This window comes from Anoplopoma fimbria, chromosome 2 (genome assembly GCF_027596085.1).
Source record: "Anoplopoma fimbria isolate UVic2021 breed Golden Eagle Sablefish chromosome 2, Afim_UVic_2022, whole genome shotgun sequence".
Classification (NCBI taxonomy): Eukaryota; Metazoa; Chordata; class Actinopteri; order Perciformes; family Anoplopomatidae; genus Anoplopoma; species Anoplopoma fimbria.
Window position 1 is genome coordinate 21681720 of NC_072450.1, and position 19291 is coordinate 21701010.

At 40.3% G+C, this 19291-nt stretch overlaps 1 protein-coding gene across 1 annotated transcript; it reads left to right on the top strand.

Annotated features, from left to right (window-relative positions):
• Positions 1 to 3245: 3245 nt before the first annotated feature.
• slc5a7a (solute carrier family 5 member 7a) lies at positions 3246 to 7587 on the top strand. Its single transcript, XM_054608729.1, has 8 exons — positions 3246 to 3429; positions 3782 to 3895; positions 4268 to 4423; positions 4552 to 4700; positions 5050 to 5193; positions 5599 to 5752; positions 6592 to 6809; positions 6913 to 7587. Exons 1-8 carry the CDS (start codon positions 3246 to 3248, stop codon positions 7585 to 7587), a joined length of 1794 nt encoding a protein of 597 aa, XP_054464704.1.
• The last annotated feature ends 11704 nt before the right edge of the window (positions 7588 to 19291 follow it).

Sequence of the window (19291 nt, forward strand, 5' to 3'; positions counted from 1 at the left end):
CTGTGGAGAATGAATATTGTTTCATCATTTTGGGAGTAACGTCACTTCGGTGGCTTCATATGTTACTTGTGTTGTCTTTTCTCTCTTTCTCTGTGTGTCTCTCTAGCGCTCTCTCACTGACATCTTGAGGGCTGCCAGCAACAGCTGCTCATTAAACCTCGAGCCCTCGAACCCTGAAGAATGTAGTTGGATAAACACAAGCATTCATTTATACAAGTTATACAAGAGGATTTCTGTTATTATTCTTTGCAGCAGGTTGTTAATAGTTGTAAATTGTTTGTTATTTGTATCTTCATGTTGACATGTGTACGTATTTAGCATCATCGAGCTACAAACGCAGAGAGTCAGGGTCGTGTGGCAGCCATCTGTCAAACATGCAGTTAGAAACCGTACCAGATGTTTTCGGGAAGTCTTAGATTTTGGCATCAGTATCACACAGAATCACTTGTCAGATGCAAAACAAAATCACATTAAAATCAACGTTATTCCAGCTACGCAGCTTTTATTTGTTACTTTATTTATTGGTTTAAATTGGATTCAGACCCCACAAAAGAATGTACAGTGCTGTTGAGCCTTGACTCAAGCACTGTACTCAAGCTGAATCAAATAACATTTTATTATTATTCCCTAAATTAACAAGACAGGACATTAGAACAGAAAATAAAACAGTTGCCAGTCCGAGCAAGGAAAGAGCTTAAATAAAAACCTTTATTTATTCGAGCATATTTGGTTCACCAGAGTGATTAAAAAACTGGTCTTCTTTAAAGACAAAACATCAGAAATACATTGCATCACCTAATGAAATGACAGGCAGATGCAAAAAGATCATAATATTATCAAAATATGAATATAGAAATAAATAATGACCATACAATTGATGCAGTCTCATCAATTCGAAAAATTAAGATCAAACATGTTCTAGCATTGGAAACCTGAGTCATATTTACTGGCCTCTGTCCATGGTGCTGAAACGGGGACGCTGTGTGCTTCTAGCATTTAAAATAAACTTGTCACCCTTTTGTCTTTATGAGCAAACACCTCTGTGGTCGTACTTAGTGTGTGTGTGTGTGTGTGTGTGTGTGTGTGTGTGTGTGTGTGTGTGTGTGTGTGTGTGTGTGTGTGTGTGTGTGTGTGTGTGTGTGTGTGTGTGTGTGTGTGCACACCAGCAGTTTTTTAAACTGAGACTCACTGTATCATTAAATCTCTCCTACTGCTCTTCAGGATCCATCTTAATTGGATGTCTGTCAGTTTTGACAAGAGGAGCCCACATTAAACGACTCAAGGCAGAGACGGCCATTAAGTAGACACAGTTCATTGATACACCCTGAAGGGGAAGTGGCAGGAAAAGAACACTTCAATAAATGCTAATTGCTTAAAGGTGGGGAGCATTTTTAGACTACACGAATTCTGCCATATTAGGCCCAAAATCAGGAGGAAGACTGGACCGCCTCTGCTTAAGAAGGTATTGAAGATTAACAAGCTTGGATGAGGTCAAATAGCTGTAAAATGCACTTTTGATGAATATAAGATTTAAGTAGTTGTTATTTTAAAGATAAATGCACCGCTCCACAATTTGCTCCTGTGCAAAGCAAAGAGGGCTTCAGGGCAGTTTCTCTTCCTCCTCAGTCGCGCAAAAAAAAAAAAAGAAGAAAAAAAAGGAAAATGTTCCTGTGGAGCAAAGTTAATTGCGGTTGTAAGGTAAAATGCCGGCTGAAGAGCAAGTGACAGCGGATAAAAGGCCACATGAAGTATGGCTGCGCAATTAAGCGGCTGTTACGCACAGAGTTTGAAGGAGCACATGAAGCGTAAAACTAATCCCATCTGCTCAATCCTGAAAATATTGATTATTTAAAAATGCTTTATTATTAAAATTCATGTCCTGAAAATATTGATTATTTAAAAATGTTTTATTAAAATGTATGTTGAGTGATTCCCCGTTATTGAGTGATTCCCCGTTATTGAGTAAAGGAATCTCTCCCACCGTCATCCAGTCAGATCGGCCAGCACACCGTGACGTGTTTCTATGCACGGTGCTCATTACGAGGGACGTTTGGTTTCCTCTGACGTGTGTTTCAGTCCTCCGACGGCTCCTGCCCCCTTATAAGCCTCAGTAAGTCACCCGGGAGACCTCCACCGACGTTTCTTTAACTGGTCCGAGGCTCCTAATAGTTCTGCCTCAGGTGGCCCAGCACATGACTGTAGAAATACTTGTGGTAAGTTTTGCATGTGTTTTTCAAGCTTTTGTAAACTCTTTAGGTGCGTTTTAGGATGATTTCTTATTAATTTCAGCATGACCAAAAGTGGAAATCTTTACATGACCGCTCATTATCTACAATATCATTTGAATAAGGCTGTCTCAAACTCAACGTGGTTATATTTTTGTATATCTTTGCAGTGAATGCTGTGCGTAATTTGAATTTTACGCGCATGTGTCCGGATAGAAGGAGACAGAGAAGAGATACAATGTTTGATCCAAAAGCACAAACTCGAAATAGAAGACACATTGTGTGACATTTGTGGTTATTTTTTTTACCACAATTCTCACAATTTTTTTGTATTCATTTATATTTATGTTGGGAATGATTTCCCATTTGTGTGAACTGGTATATAGGAAATGCAAAGGAAACGTAGATGACACTTTATTTGTTACCTTGCCTGAAGGAAAAGAAAATGACAAAGTCGAGCCTCCAGCTGTCTTAACGATACATGTTGACTTTAAGTCATTGTGATAATGTAGATTGACGAGCACCACAAATGACCTGCGCTGTGTTGAAAGTCAACTTCCTGGAAAAGACAGCTTTCAGGGCCACAACATCGGGCATGACATCAGATTAATCATCTGATGGAATTCTGTCTTGGGGATTATTCTTATTCTAATATTTTTGTTTGTGTTTTTACTTATTTTATACTTATTTTATCTCTTTTTCTGTGTGCAGCACTTTGGAAACCCTTGTGTTTGTTTAAACTGTGCTATATAAATAAAGTGGATTGGATTGGATTGGATTGTTTCAACAAGCCAATACGTGTTTGTTCAGTTGACCCTATAATTCAACTAAAACCTGCTAAAAATGTAAACTTTCTGTGGATTTCACACGAACCTAAAAGGCCAGATGTTGCAGAAAAAGTAAACCCACATTTATTTTTTTTATATATATATATCCTCATTGTACTTAACATCTGATCCTTGCTCGTCCGTGCGCCAAGCAGGTCTCCATGCCCTCCCGTTCCTATAGACCGGTGTGACAATGACCATCCACGTAGAGGGGCTGGTGGCCATCGCGATCTTCTATCTGCTGATCCTGGCCGTGGGCATCTGGGCGGCATGGAAGAACAAACACTCCGGGGAGGCGGAGGGCACCGACCGCAGCGAAACCATCATGGTCGGAGGGAGAGACATTGGATTATTTGTCGGTGGATTTACCATGACGGGTGAAGTTTGTCTTAGTTATTCAATTAAAGACTTTGTGTGGCTATTACCGTTTAAAATGTTTAAAATATCACTTGTGTCCGTTTTGACAAGTTTAATCTTTTCTTTTCTTAATATGCTGAATTTAGAAAATCCATTTTTTTTTTTGTATATGTCTTTCTTTTTCTTTAATTGCCAACATTTTGTAAAATCTTCTCTAGATTGTCTATTAACACAAATGCCAAATACATTTAGTTGTTTATTCTGTTTTTTCTCCAGTGATAACATGTTTTTGTGTGTGTGTGTGTGTGTGTGTGTGTGTGTGTGTGTGTGTGTGTGTGTGTGTGTGTGTGTGTGTGTGTGTGTGACCTTCAGCGACCTGGGTTGGAGGAGGATATATAAACGGCACAGCTGAGTACGTGTATCTGCCGGATTATGGCTTGGCTTGGGCTCAAGCTCCGTTTGGATATGCCCTCAGTCTTGTCGTGGGTGAGTGGTTTAAAACAATGTAAAATACAGGTTGATATTATGTGTGATCAGGAGCATAATTTAGGGATTCTGTGTCCTTGTTTCTTCCTATTAACGCTGAAATGCACCACACATGTAAATACATTGATTTATTGACCACATACCTGTTTGAAATGGTTAGTTTGGCTGCTAATCAAACCGTCACCAATGGTCCTTTGTTCATCCTTCTGAACGTTATCCCCTTGTTAAGTCTTAAACCTGTTGGTTCAAGTAACAGCCTCTTTTTCATGGTTTGTCTATTATAACAAATCAAAAAAGAATGCAGATTTTGCCTTTTTCTATAGAGGTACACTTGAAGGTGCGTCAATTCAATGTGTCCTCTCTTTGTCCCAGGGGGTCTTTTTTTCGCTAAACCCATGCGCTCACGAGGTTACGTCACCATGTTGGACCCGTTCCAACAGATATATGGGAAACGCATGGGTGGCCTCCTCTTCATACCTGCACTTATGGGTGAGATCTTCTGGTCCGCAGCCATCTTATCCGCCCTTGGTGAGTTCATGTTCCCATCTACAACAAAGTCAAAGATTCTGGTGGCAAATAAGAGCAAAGTGAGTTTTTGTCTATATTGTCTATATATATATATATTTGTTTGCCATAACATTTGCTCATTTCCTTAGGTGCTACTCTGAGTGTCATCGTGGACATCAACATTAAGATGTCCGTGGTTATCTCGGCGCTCATTGCAATCTTTTACACCCTGGTTGGAGGACTTTACTCTGTGGCCTACACTGATGTCGTGCAGCTCTTCTGTATCTTTCTTGGCCTGGTAGGTTCATGTTGAGCACGAGTTAAAGATAGATTATAGTAACTAGTGTAATGGAATAACCCTCATCAGTAGATTTACTGTATTTGTCGCACAAAACATACTTTGACCTTGACTCAAAGTATGACAAATCACTCTATGAACTACGCACAAAAATAGTCACGAGTGCTGCTCCAAAGGAACACACTGACATGAAATGATACAACATTTTTATTTTCGACACATTGTCTGGAAATGATGAAAATAAACTAAGGTGGGATAATAACGTCCTAAGTTATAATAACCATTAAACCTATTTGTTATTTGTTGATGCTTTTTGTAACTGTTGTAACTTGTTTCTGGATGTCTACAGTGGATCAGCGTCCCGTTTGCTTTGACCAACCCTGCCGTGTCAGACATCACCATTACTGCAGTGAAGCAGGTGTACCAGTCGCCCTGGAGAGGCAGCATCCAGAAGGGCGACACCTGGGTCTGGATTGACAACTTCTGCCTCCTGGTACAGTCACCACACGTTATCCATCCATCACTCCATCAGAAATAAGTCCACTGTGACCAGCACTAGGTCTAAAGGTCTAAAACTGATTTCATTGATGAATATCAGTATGCTGGGACTATTTGTTAAATGTCAGCAAATTAATCAGTGTGAACTATATGAGTTGAAAATACTACAGCTTGTGAATTTGGCCGAACCTTACGTGACGTAGTTTCATGCACTCTCAACACTACTTTCTGCAAAACCATTCTCTATAGTTGGTCCTTATTCAGATTGAGGCACTAAGGAGAGAGGATGTCTTGCGCTGTACAGATTGTAAAGCCTTTTGAAGCAAATTTGGGAATTGTCACAACTGTGTTACGCTTTAGTTCTGAACATGTTCTTCACTGGTCTCTAAATGTGCTGCAGATGCTTGGAGGAATACCCTGGCAAGTGTATTTCCAGAGAGTCCTGTCTGCCTCCTCGGCCACCTACGCCCAGGTCCTCTCCTTCATAGCCGCTTTCGGGTGCCTCGTCATGGCTGTGCCCTCCGTTCTCATCGGGGCCATCGGGGCCTCCACAGGTTAGAGAGATAACACATGAGCTTGCAAATGCACAGTCTGTGTGTGTGTGTGTGAGTGTGTGTGTGTGTGTGTGTGTGTGTGTGTGTGTGTGTGTGTGTGTGTGTGTGTGTGTGTGTGTGTGTGTGTGTGTGTGTGTGTGTGTGTGTGTGTGTGTTGTTTTGTTTTGGGGCGGAAGGCTCCGGATGGGTCCATGTTGCCCTTAGATCTGAGAGAGCCGGGTAAATAGCAGCTGGTTCACCTCATCCATAATGAAGCAGCAATCCATTTAATAGCCACGCTGGCTGTGTAAATATTACATTAGAGGGAGGCAAGGGACCAAATTAGAGGTTTGATCTCCAGATTTTTAGGCGTCAGATTCCTCGGTGAACGTCTGAATACACAACTTTGTTTTGTCTTGTTTTAACATGGAAATAATAAACACTGCATAAATGTTAACGATAAGATGGTTTTAAATCTCTGCAGCGAGTAATATTTTATTTGTTAGACTTCAAGTTCATTCTTGCTTATTCCCATTATCAGTAGTTTCAGTCTCTGGTTGATGAGCCAAAAACTGTAAATAAATGTTGCAATGCTATCATATATTATTTTCTAACGATTATGCATGTTTTTGTTGGAGCTTTGACATTTTGGTACTGCATATTGTGTAAGCTATGGCTTACATTTTCAGTATATATCAGTATTATGAATGTTTAATTGCAAATGACCTTCATTTCTAAGGAATTTTGAAAAGTTGGGTTCTTCTCTGGAGGCAAGTGGTTATTTATAAAGTTTTTTTATGCTACAGTTCAAGTATAGTATGGCGATATCGAATGTATAATTTATTCTTTCTCTTACTCAGACTGGAACCAGACAAGTTATGGTGCTATTCCTCCTAAAGAGAGGGACCAAGCGGACATGATTCTACCCATCGTGCTCCAACACCTTTGCCCGCCGTTTGTCTCTTTCTTCGGCCTCGGTGCCGTGTCCGCAGCTGTCATGTCATCTGCAGACTCCTCCATCCTGTCAGCGAGCTCCATGTTTGCGAGGAACATCTACCAGCTCGCCTTCAGACAGTCGGTGAGTACAAGTTAATTCAAAATCCATGTTTTTTTTTTGGGGCCTGTTTATGGCTGTTTGGTAAACGTCACGATCCTCTTCCCACTCGTCTCTGCCTCCTCAGGCGTCTGACCGCGAGATCGTGTGGGTGATGCGTATTACCATCTTTGTATTCGGCGGCCTTGCCACGTTGATGGCGCTGGTGACTGGGACAGTTTACGGCCTCTGGTACCTGAGCTCAGACCTGGTTTACGTCATCATCTTCCCCCAGCTGCTGAGCGTGCTCTTTGTCAAAGGCACCAACACGTACGGCTCCGTGGCTGCCTACGTCTTCGGCATGGTGTTGCGTATAGGTGGAGGAGAACCCTACTTACAGCTGCCTCCTTTCATTTATTACCCTGGCTGGACCACTGAGCAGAGGATACACCACATAACTGGAGAGATGGAGGACGTCGTCATTCAGAAGTTCCCCTTCAAGACCATCTCCATGGTCGCCTCCTTCTTGGGTAACGTCGGTTTCTCCTACCTGGCGAAGTACCTGTTTGAGAGCGGCAAGATTTCACACAAATATGACTTTCTCGACGCCGTGGTGTCCAAGCACAGCGGAGAGATCATGGATAAGACAACGCTCGTGACTCGCAGCAACAACATCGGGCTGTCAGAGATGGCGCCCGTCAAACCGCGGCTGAGCGTGACCTTGGCGGCCGCCTTCACGCGCCGTGACACACTGCCGACAGAAATGGTGGAGGAGGAGGAGGAGGAGTCAAGCCCTGATTCCTCCCACCATGATGAAGAATGACAAACTCAGGATGTGTTTAAGAAAATACACTGAACATGTGAGGAGAACTGTCAGAGAACTGGTTACTCTGTCAGATCCTCAAAAAAGAAGTACGGGACAAGAAGCCAACGTCCTCCGGTGGGACTACAAAAGAACCACATGACAGGATATATAGTGTAGCAGCTTGCTGATTGTCCGGACATGACGTTCTCTTTCTGTGAAGTACATCAACCATTCACTCATATAGCTCTTATATACAGTATATTTGGGTGTACTGCATATTCATCCTCTTCTGAACTGCTTTGGAGATATAGTTAAAGAAGATGGTCTTAACTTGATTGATTTTATTTTTATCACTAAAGAAAAAGCAGATCAAACTACAGATGAGTGGAGAGAAGAGATGCTGCACATAGTTTCTACCGCGGAGAAGTGGTGTAATATTTGATCAGAAATATGACAAGGAATTCACGGATGGCAGGTACTTGATGAAAAAGCCACTGACAGCACAACCATAGTATGTACCAATTAGATAAAAGCAATAACACACACAAACATTAACAACTGTACACCAATTATTATAAAAAGCTGAGTGTGAGAGACAGTTGAAGTTAAATAGATTTTAAAAATATGGAAAACAGCATATTTTATAGCTTTAATATGCCATAACAAGCCGATACATTTATGTAATGTGTAATTAATATGTGTAGAACTGAAATAATTGGGTTTTGATTTAGGATTTAAGTGACACATTAAACAGACTGTAATGTCATAAAGTGAAACACATCCGACATATTAACCAACACCCACAACTAATTTAGTTTGACACAGTTTTTAGAGGCAATCATGTCTCTTCATTAATAACACAAACATATCATGACTGTGAATCAATAAAGAAACAATCCATGTATCGTGCTGAGTAGAAAATATAAACAGTAGTGACTGTAGTTGACTTAAAGCATTAGCTAATATTCTCTTTAATGTCAGGTGTAGAAGCAGTTTTAATCCTAGGAATCGGTGTAAGTTAGTGTTTTAAATGATCTTGTATTAAACTGCCTTAATGGAGCTCATAAAACAGTTTTATTTCCACAGTTGTGACTGGACTCTGGTCAGACTGCAGCAAACAAAGACTTGAATATGAATGTAACCTCTACAAAAAGATCGAACTATATCAAGTAGTGTACTTCTACTGCTGTTTGTGTTGTCGTTTTAGTTTGTGATTTTGCAAAGTCAAACAGTAACTGCTGCAGAGCAATGTGGCGGCAGGTTCTGCTTCACAAATCTGTTCTTTTATTTGTTTATATCAGCAAATTATTTTCTCTGTGATGTGTATGTTTGTATAAATATGGAGGAAGAAATATATATGCATAGGTATAAAATCATGCTGGTTAAAATGATTCATATAAGAAAGAAAGGATGCTGTCTAAATGTTTATTTATTTTTGATGTCATAAAAGATGAAACATTAAAAAACAGGAACAAATAATTTCAAGAAAATATATAAATTCTACTTTTGGAACGATAAAATTGGTATTTCACATTTTTTGTTTGCTGACTCTTAAAACTACACTTTGAGAATATTGCAATTAGATTTTAGTATGTGTTGTTTTTTTTGCTGTTTTTTTTATTGTAGATGATAGTGAAACGTGATCAGCATCATGATCAGCGAAGTTCTGTGGCATATCATTTCTTAAAACAAAGCTATGTTGATTTGGGTTCATCCAAAAAGTGAGTATTCACTGTTTGATTGCTGTATGTCAATAAGTTTAGAGGCCTAAACAGGTCAGATTCACTAGGAATTCAGGATCAGAAAAAGCCATCAAAGTAACGCTTTAGTGTCGCAGAAATATATCTTTTTCAGCTATCCTGTTTTATTAATCATTTTGTGTATATGAAGCTTAATTGTGGTATTTTACACTTCAGAGCTTCTGTCTTCTACTTTAAAATATAATTTAAAAAAACATATTTCCTCAGATAAAGGCTCAGTATGAATTTGCAGCCGGTCCGAGCTCTTTCTTGTCTGTCGGGCCCTTCAGCTAGCTGGATGGGAGACGGAAAAAGAGAACATGTCCCGAAACGTGACTGAAATTACAATCGCTTGGCTTGCGTCTTTGTCCCCATCCATGGCCACAGTGAAAGACAGCATCTTAAAATAGCTCTCGCTCTCTGGTTATTTACATTACCTTAAGTGCTGTACTCTCTCTCGTCTGGGACTCTGGGAGGAGCCACCCGGGGCTGGGTGTGGCTGCTGGTGGTCAGGCAGGGAAGATGGACTCCGGGTGGGGGTTAGAGGGGCTGTATCTTACTGGCGCCCGTCGCCATAAAACCCACCAACTCTGATGCGCAGGAATGACGCAGGAGCCCCACCCATCCACCGCACCTCCTCCCTCCATCGCTGGCGTCCTTTTTGACGTCCTTGAGAACTAAGGCCAATCCCATAAAAAAAGAACAGAGGGTGGAGGGGGGAGAAAGAGAGAGAGTGTCCCATCTCCATTCATAGAAAGTACCTCAGAGAGCACTCATGATAATTAACAATTATCAAGAAAAACTGACGCTTGTCCAAAAGTCAATCCATTTATTTAAGGCTTTACGGGTGGGGAGGACAGCGTTGGGGGATGGTTTTTCTTTCTTCTAGAGATAATTTGGATGTGAACCAAAACAGATTCATTCATATCTACTGGGTATCTTTAGAACCTCCTATGATGTCTTTCCAGGAGTCTGATATTATACTAAGGCGGACTTTTGTCCTGCTTTTGATATAATCTCCAATTGGCAAATGTTTTGACATTTATTTTTCTTCTCTTCTATGAAAGCTTTAAAGAAACGTTGTTTTAATCCACACAATAAGAGCTCTGAATGATGTTGTTTTGCTTTTCCATTTATTAAAAACCCTCGGGGATCTTTTCGATTGGTCACACAAACTAAAAACAACCCTCTTGTACTGTAAAGTTGCATTACCTTCTGTCTTGGTCTGGAGGAAGATTCTTTAAGCTCCAACCCAATGGACACACAAAATATTAGAAAATGTGAAGTTGTACCACTTTTACTTCACTTCATTTAATCAGCTACAGCTGTCTGTTTCATTTTCCCAGACAAACCTTGAGAGATAAAATGGAATTCTGGGAATTGAGGTCCCACTGGAGCACTTTCCCCTTAACGTGGACACGGGGAGATGAGATTACAGAGAGCAGACGGTGCTTTCAGATAGACATCTACTCTCTGGAGTCAGGCATAACTTTAGAGAGAGGACTCAAAGCAAGGAGACTGTCCAGGTATCACGCTGGCTGGAAATGTTATTTGTTTAACTTTGAAACGCTTGGAGTTAGACCCAGATTTGTGATTAATAGCCTCAGCACTGATATTGATAGGTCAGTTTGATTTAACAATATAATTAGCTTCCTCATTACAAAAATGAGGTGGAAACAATAGGCTCAACAATGTAACAAGATCCACTGCAAAGTGGAAACAGCAACTTCCTATATTAAATCAACTTTAAGGACTGAACAGTACGACAAGACACATTTGCAATAATATAAAGGGTGAGAAGGGGGGCATTTTCAGTTTAAAGGGCCGTTCCACCAAGTTCAGACATGAAGATCAGTTTACTCCTCATAAGAACAGTTTAACAGTCTAACTAGTATAACTGTGGGATTGTGGAGTTTGAAAGTTATGTATGAACATGCTAGGGCTGGTCCAATGAAAGACACTACTGAGATGCATAGGATTCGTCTTTTTTTTGGAGCTTGGCTCATACCGGCAAATAAAAATCAAGATTTTTTTAACTTTGTGCAAAACAAACCTGCACTTGAGTTGGGCAGTTCCTCCAACCTCAAAGAGCTTTTATCTGACAGAAGCTACAAACAGCCTCTGCTCCCAAACACCATCCTGTCAGAACCGTTCCACTGTGTAAAACAGGGAAACGCAGACTGGACAGCAGCTCTCATATTTCTTATGCCGAGAAAACTTCACATAAAATATAAAGGGATTATCTTCTATGAATAAAGGCTTTTTTGTTTTTTACAGTTTTTCCACAAAAATGTATTATCGATTTCAATGGTTTAAGTGCAGATCCATACAGCCATCACTCTGCACAGTGAAGGTCAAACATCCAAGTGAGGTAATACTATGAAAACACATTTTGAAATTGTTATTGTAATCACAGAAAAGGTTTTAAAAATGTGTGATTTGAATATGATGTAGAGCATAAGACATGGTTTCTGGATCAGACTGTCTCATGTCCAGATAGCGTGACACCAGGCAGCTCATATCTCATCTGTGGCTGAGGCAGGCCACTATTTATGTCCCTCTTAAGTAATGTCTCATGTAATCTAATTGCAAGGCATCTAATTGAAACATCGGCAGAGGGCGAGGGATGGAGAAGAAAAAGAAGCGATGTAGGTTTGAGAAGGATAAATGAAAGAGTATATGTGTGTGGCATATCAACATAATGCCAACCAGTTTTTGACTTACTGGCACAAACATCAGCTTTTTAAATCCACAAGTACAGACACATGCAGAAAAATAATGTCATGTCTAATTGTTTCCCATATATCTCTCCATCTCCTCCATTAGTCCCTCCGAGCAGCTGAGGAGCATCTTTAGCGAAATTAATGTAGCGGCTGCTCTAATCAAATCAGCCAGGAGAACCTAATTATAGAACCAGCTTTGTTCCACTCGGGCTGACTAGAACCGTCTGTCGCTCACCACAGCAGAGAGGGGACTGCTCTACAATCAGCAAACCCCACTGATTCTTAATGAGTCAGATGTATGAATCAGCTTCACTGATATGGAATTTGAGCTGTGGGTCAAGAAGGTACTCAGATCCTCCGAGACTAGATTTTTACAACTGGTGGAGAGCCGTCAGCTCCAGTCGATCAATGGGAATCTAAATGTTCCATTGAACCTGCACGTATTGGAGAGTCAGTGGTGCAGAGCTTGTGAGGTAGAAACAAAAATGAGAAAATCGAAATGCCATAGCAACGTAAAAGTGTTTCAAAAGTGTGCAAAAGTGTGCAAAAAAAGCAAAAATTCTCACCTTTAAATTTAAAATGCTGTGCTACATCACATGTTCCAGGTCCACCCATCATTGCACTATGAGTTTGAAATATCTTCTCCTTATTATAACAACATTAACCTGAGGGTTGCAAACATAATCAAAAATGACATGTTTTATAACCAACATTTCAGATGTGAGAATGAAAATTAAAAATAAATGTAATTTCTTGCCTATTGGTTCCTGTCAAAATGTTCTGTCTATTGCGTTCTTTCCAGCCTTACAATAGTACTGCACTGTAGCTTACTGTGTTTGAGATGATACAACTTGAAAAAAAAGTCAATTAAAACAGTCGAGATAATCGCAATAATCAATTTTTTCTGTATACATGTAGGATTTATTGTTGTGCAAAGTTAGGCTCTAGACCGATATTTTCAGTAATAAAGAATATTCAATGAATAAAGTGAAAGTCATTCTTACTCTGGATTATTTTGAATACCAACTTCTGCATACGTTTTTGCATTTTTTCTCTCATTGATATTTGTATAATGTTCTCTGAAAGGACTCTTGCAAGATCAGTTTTCTTTGTGAATTAGCTATGTTTGACAGCATCGATTGATAATGACAATTTTGTAATTCAAATTCAGTGTTGAACATATAAAATTTTAAGATTTTTTTGTGGCTGACGTATTAACCAATTTAAAACAGATGTTTTCAGTTTGTGTGCTATGTGAGATTTTAAGGTCACATTTAGGGTTAGAGTTGGGAAAATTGGACCAAAGTGACTGTAAAAGAAAATACAAATGCAACAGTAGTATCTCTATATCTCTATATCTCTGTTTTCTCATGTGAGGGCTGCCCTGCCACACAACACGTCCCCCTTCAGCCCTCTCTTTTCTTAAGACAGCAAGAAAGGGACACACTGGATGTACAGTCTTTTTTTTTTAATCCCATAGAGAGTCAGTGGGGAGAATAATGTAGCAGCCACACACACACACACACACACACACACACACACACACACACACACACACACACACACACACACACACACACACACACACACACACACACACACACACACACACACACACGTAAAAGCCCACATTGGCCCCAGGGGACCTGTTCACTCTCTGAATGGAGACGCTAAGGGAGGGAGGGTGGATGGGACCCATGTGAACTATTCACATGCACACACAAGGGTCCTGATGGTGAGTGTGATGGTTGGGGGTGGGTGACACAAAGACACAGAAGGAAGGATGTGACATTTGAGTTTGTATATTATAAGTAATGTTGCCTTATGATATTAGGCGAGAGAGTATTTAAGTTTTTTTTAATTGACTGCAGGAGTTGCAGCATTTAGGGACAGCAATGGCCAAGAACAAAAGCAGAAACAAAGGACAAAGACAGGAAGAAAATGTTAGGACGGTCGTCATACCTCTTAGCTCATCACGACGCACATCCAGCCCCGCCCTGTCCTGTGTGTGTGTGTGTGTGTGTGTGTGTGTGTGTGTGTGTGTGTGTGTGTGTGTGTGTGTGTGTGTGTGTGTGTGTGTGTGTGTGTGTGTGTGTGTGTGTGTGTGAACGTCTTTAGTATCACAATCAGTGCCCTGGCTGAGTCTGAGCCAGAGGATCCATTAGAGCTGATTGAGGAGCACAAGGGTGCAGACGTAACCCTGAGAGAAGGTGACGAGCACACACACACACACACACACACACACACACACACAGACACACTCACACAGTCCAGTCACATAAAGCATGAGTAAAACTAGAGCTACAAGCAACTACTGTATGTAACAGGCATATAAAGACTCACATGTGAGCATAAGATGGCAGAACAATGATGACACACCATGTAAATGCATTTAAACATGTACGAAGATACATGACATGCTGTGAAGAAGAACTATTTGGAACCAAGTGTTTGGAGTCCAAAAGATTGATTTATTACCATTACATACATTTACCATTACCATTAATATTTACCTCTGATATTACACACACACACAAACACACCACACACACACACACACACACACACACACACACACACACACACACACACACACACACACACACACACACACACACACACACACACACACACACACACACACACACAAAGACTCACGTAAATTGACATTCTTTACTGATGAGGGAGGGATGAATTTGCAGTTATTTAAGAGGTAACAAATAATGAATGATAATAAATGGATCTTTTTGGACTCCGAACACACTGCTAATAACATCAACAGTGTCTCTGGACAATCTGTGCAACACACACATACATGTCATGTCTGGAGCTGTCTCCAATCACATACGTCCGTGTCTGCTTCCTGCTACTCTTTCAGATATTTAACTCCCTGCATCATGTTCCTCCTGCATTAGCACTTAGATGACTGATAAGGGTGAAGGTATCCTTTGTCATTCGTTCAAGTTGTTTAAAGGTTATATAAATATGTTGTTTAAACTGTACACTTTAGTTATAGTATGGTATGATCAAACAACCTTGTTCAGAGGAAGGGAAGACAATAAAATACTGAAAGAAGAATCAGACTGTATGAGATTCTGTGATGTCTCAATGTTTGTGTGTACCTGATTTTGAGATTGTTTCTCTGTTGACAGAGAAGAAGAGAAGGTCTCTGCCTCTCGTCTCTGTCGTTGTGTCAGACAGGATCAGGGAGAGGATCACTGGAGAGGGGCTGAGCGAGGGGAGCCCCCACATTGACGATGGGCCGGGTACTGTAGAGAACACAGAGGCGGTGTTGAGGAGGTCACACTCCAGCACACTGCAGAGTGACAGTGTGTGGCTGGGTGTCACATCAGGAGGTTGCCTCATGTCAAAAGCAGGATGACACGTGATTGCTCAGAGTCGTAACACAGCGCTGCACACACACACCCACATTCACACACATAGATAAAAACATGTACAAATAAACATGGAGAAGTCCTGAAAAGCAAAGTCACAAGAATCGAACAGCACTTCAAAATACAATTAATATTTTTTACTTTAACTTGTATTCAGAGATTTGCTCAGTTAAGACACATTTACAGCTGTTCTGATGTTGGCAAATACATATCTTTCCAAAAAGTTGTAATATATTACGAACATAGAAGCATGCATTAGCAGAATGTCAATATGTGATGCTGTTATAGCTTGTTATTTCGTTTTACACTGTATGATATTTCTTTATGAAAAGAAGTTACCTATCTCACAACCACTAGGTGGAGCCAAGTGGACTGAGAATAGAGTTGCTTCCATAGTCTGTACTGGTGTTTCTAGAGAGAGAAAAGTGTAACTCTCAAACTCTGTACTTCAATACTATTTTCAGGTAGCCTACCTGTCTCTCTTTCTGCTCAGTGGCTGTATAAGACCAACTGGAATGTGGGGGACACATGGAATTGTATAGCTACCAAATACATTAAGAACAATTGTTACATACCACCACCTCCCCCATAGAGCTGGTTCTTCATAGACTAATGATACGCATTCAACAAGGAACAATAGAATAGTAATTATTGACTATTTTACATTGTTGTATTGGTACAGATCTGAACACCTAATCCACCACTGCAGGGGACACATCCATGAACGTGCTTTTAGGTGAACAAAATGATTTCACTCTCCTATAAATCTCAACGAACTACTTCCAATATGTTATTGCTATTAAGCAGAACCACACCTGCTGCAAAAGAAAACAGGTGTAGTTTTAGTGGATTTTTTTTAAAAATAATTATGGATTAATATATGGCACAATAATAAAATGCTCGATTTCTGTTGAGACCGACCGAGCCTTCCCCTTTAGGACAGGTAGGAGTGTGGGTGACTTGTGTATGTGACGCGGTCTGGCCGGTGTTGTTATAGGAGGTGAGGCTCGAAGGGTTCCGCCCACCGGCAGCTGCAGGTACTGCAGTCAAAATGAAGCTGCCTGTAGTCAGTAGAAAGTGTCCCGATAAAGCCAGGTTCCAGTGTAACGACTGTAAACAGCGCCGTGTTTTATTTTCAATGGAATAAATAAATGATGTGTTTAATGCAACGTTTAGGTACAACGTTTCATCAAGATTCATTCATGCTGGTGGCTTGCTGCGAGTCAGGCTCACAGGTGATTGAGTTCACTTAGAGACACCAGAGGTCTCCATAACGGTTCAGAGCCGCGAAGCTGGAAAGGTAACAATGCTGTTATTTATCATCTTTCTATAGTTTAAGATTCATTTCTTATATGCTAGTGTGAAAATGTGTTTTTAATACCCCCGGGAGGCCGCTATGATGCCTCTAGTATTGGAAAACCTTAATGATCATGGCAATTGGAGCGGATGGCACAGCTGGGATGCCACGTGGGGCTGGTTGTCTGTGTGTTGCCAAGTAACCGGTAATCAGTTTCAGGCACTAGGGATGTTCCTAACGACTAATTAATTTCCCCTGCATTTAAACAGAAGTTTAAACATAGACTAGTAGATCAATCTAAAAGAAGAAAAAGTCTACATTTTGCACAATCTAACCTGTAAGGTTAAACATTTTGTATAAAGGCCATTTGAATCATTTATCACCCATATTTTTGATAACCACATAATATTTCAAATGAAGCTGCCCCCAGTGTTGCCTCCAGATGGCTGGTTATGAATGTGCCTCACGAAGCCGGTGTGTGGTGTTACATTTGATGAAACGCCAGTGGGGACTGTGGTCTAAGCAAAGTTAATGGTTTGGCATCACTTTTACAGTAATTAGGATTTATGTTTTATTGCTTTCCAACTTTCTCTTCCTCAATGAAGAGACTGCACCGTGGTGTGGTGGGTAGCACTGTTGCCTCACAGCAAGAGTGGCCCCGGTTCTTCGGCTTCTTCGGCTTCCTACCACAGTCCAAAGCAGGATTGATGAATTATATTGCCACGTAGGTGTGGATGTGAGTGGGAATGGTGTATTTCTATGTATGTCAGCCCTGTCTCACTCTGTTCAGAGTGTGCCCTTGCCAAGTGTCAGCTGGGATTAGCTTGAGCTCTCCCAACAACTCTGTAAAGGAGTAGTGGTTTAAGATAATGGATGGATAACAGGTTTTTATCTTGTGAAATATTCAGCTTCAATCCATATTTGTTGGCGTTTAGCCTTTCAATATCTATTTTTTCACTGTGGTTTAAGAACTGGTAACTCTCCTGAACTCAACTGTATTAATAGGGTGGTCTAGTATAACATATATTACATTTAGCCTAACCACAATAACACAGTCATATTTTCCCCATTTTTAAGGCTGATGACACAATAAAATATGATGACAGTCATTCGAAGTTTCATTCTAAAACCTCAAAAGAAGCTTCAAAAATATATATAAGACATTAGATACTGTTTTATCTGATGGCCAATCCAGTCAATCCTGAGAAAAACACACTTACTGCTGAACCTACAGGCTCTATTTCAGAAAGAGGAGGTGGTGGTGGGAGAACTCGACGGGGTGGAAGTGAGTCAGGAGTGTCTGATGAGTTCAGATCAGAGCAGAGAGACACTGCTGCTGCAGGAGGAGTGGCGGCTCTTCAAAGCAACATTTGAGATAGCATTTGGCAATATGTAATTTGAATGTGCACGTTAATAAAATTATAATACCTTAGACCGACCAGTATTTGTGCTGCCGACTTTTGATTTGACTAGTCGACTTATCATGCACACCCCTACAGCGCATACACACAGGAAATTGAGCAATGAAACAGCACATTGAGGAGAACAGCAGTATGCCCTTTCAAACGATCACATGATAAACTGTGTGAAATTGTGTAACTCTCTGTTTTTGCAAGTATTTGTTGCCCATTCTTCCACCTAAATACTCACTGTATTCAACCATACACATCTCTTTCTTCTTTCTTTCTCTAAGCAACCAAAACATTCAAAGTCCAGCTCCCACATGTTACATCAACATGAAGCTTGTAATGTCTTCTGTCAGGGTTAGAAACACTCAACACAACGTGATGTATGGCTTTAGAAATATGAACCAGAAACTACAGATAAATATATCTGCCTCTGAGGGGAAACCATATGTTAAGTTAACGAGCTGCCATATCTCTTGACCTTCATATTCTCTAGGAAATGGCTGGAGAGATAAACTTTACAAGTCCCTTTATCAAATTATCTTCTGCCAGACTGGTAACCTTTAATGGTAATAACACAGACATTAGGTCGAGACTGGACAAAGGACTACAATGTGTAAGCCCTTGTGATGTGCAGAGAGAGACTTTATCATTTAATCATTTAATATATAATAAAGTGTTTGTGATATACTTGGGCAGAAAACAGTGACTCATTCAAAGGTTGTACACAATGTGTCTTAGCAGTATAACCATTTCGGTTAAACACAAGAACATCAACAAGCTTCTTGGTTTATTGCCACTAGATGTCGCTCTAATTCAAAGAATGACATTTCTTCAGTAGGAAATGCTGGGTGACACATTCAGGTTTGTGCTCTAAAACAAGAACATCAAGTGTCAGGAAGGCAAGCTTGTCTGCTTTCAGCTGCAAAAGTTTATGTAAACCAACGTTATTCCAGGTTATGAACTGAATACCTATCCATTCTTTTTGCTTCATCAAAATCTATGTCAACATTTCCACTGTTGATTAATATTTTTGTGTTATGTTTGGCTTGATGTTAGCTTTACGTTCCAATGAGATTGGCTAAATCTCTGCAAGATTTTATGGCATAATCACATTGAAAAACTGTATCAACAGAAATTTTATTGCAAAACCATTCTTATT

What these genes read in the sequence shown, in the direction of transcription:
- slc5a7a (XM_054608729.1), top strand. Translation starts at nt 3,246, where the DNA reads ATGACCATCCACGTAGAGGGGCTGGTGGCCATCGCGATCTTCTATCTG. An exon ending in CGGTGGATTTACCATGACGG is followed by an intron (nt 3,430 to 3,781) that starts GTGAAGTTTGTC and finishes TGTGACCTTCAG; the next exon opens with CGACCTGGGTTGGAGGAGGA. An exon ending in TGCCCTCAGTCTTGTCGTGG is followed by an intron (nt 3,896 to 4,267) that starts GTGAGTGGTTTA and finishes TCTTTGTCCCAG; the next exon opens with GGGGTCTTTTTTTCGCTAAA.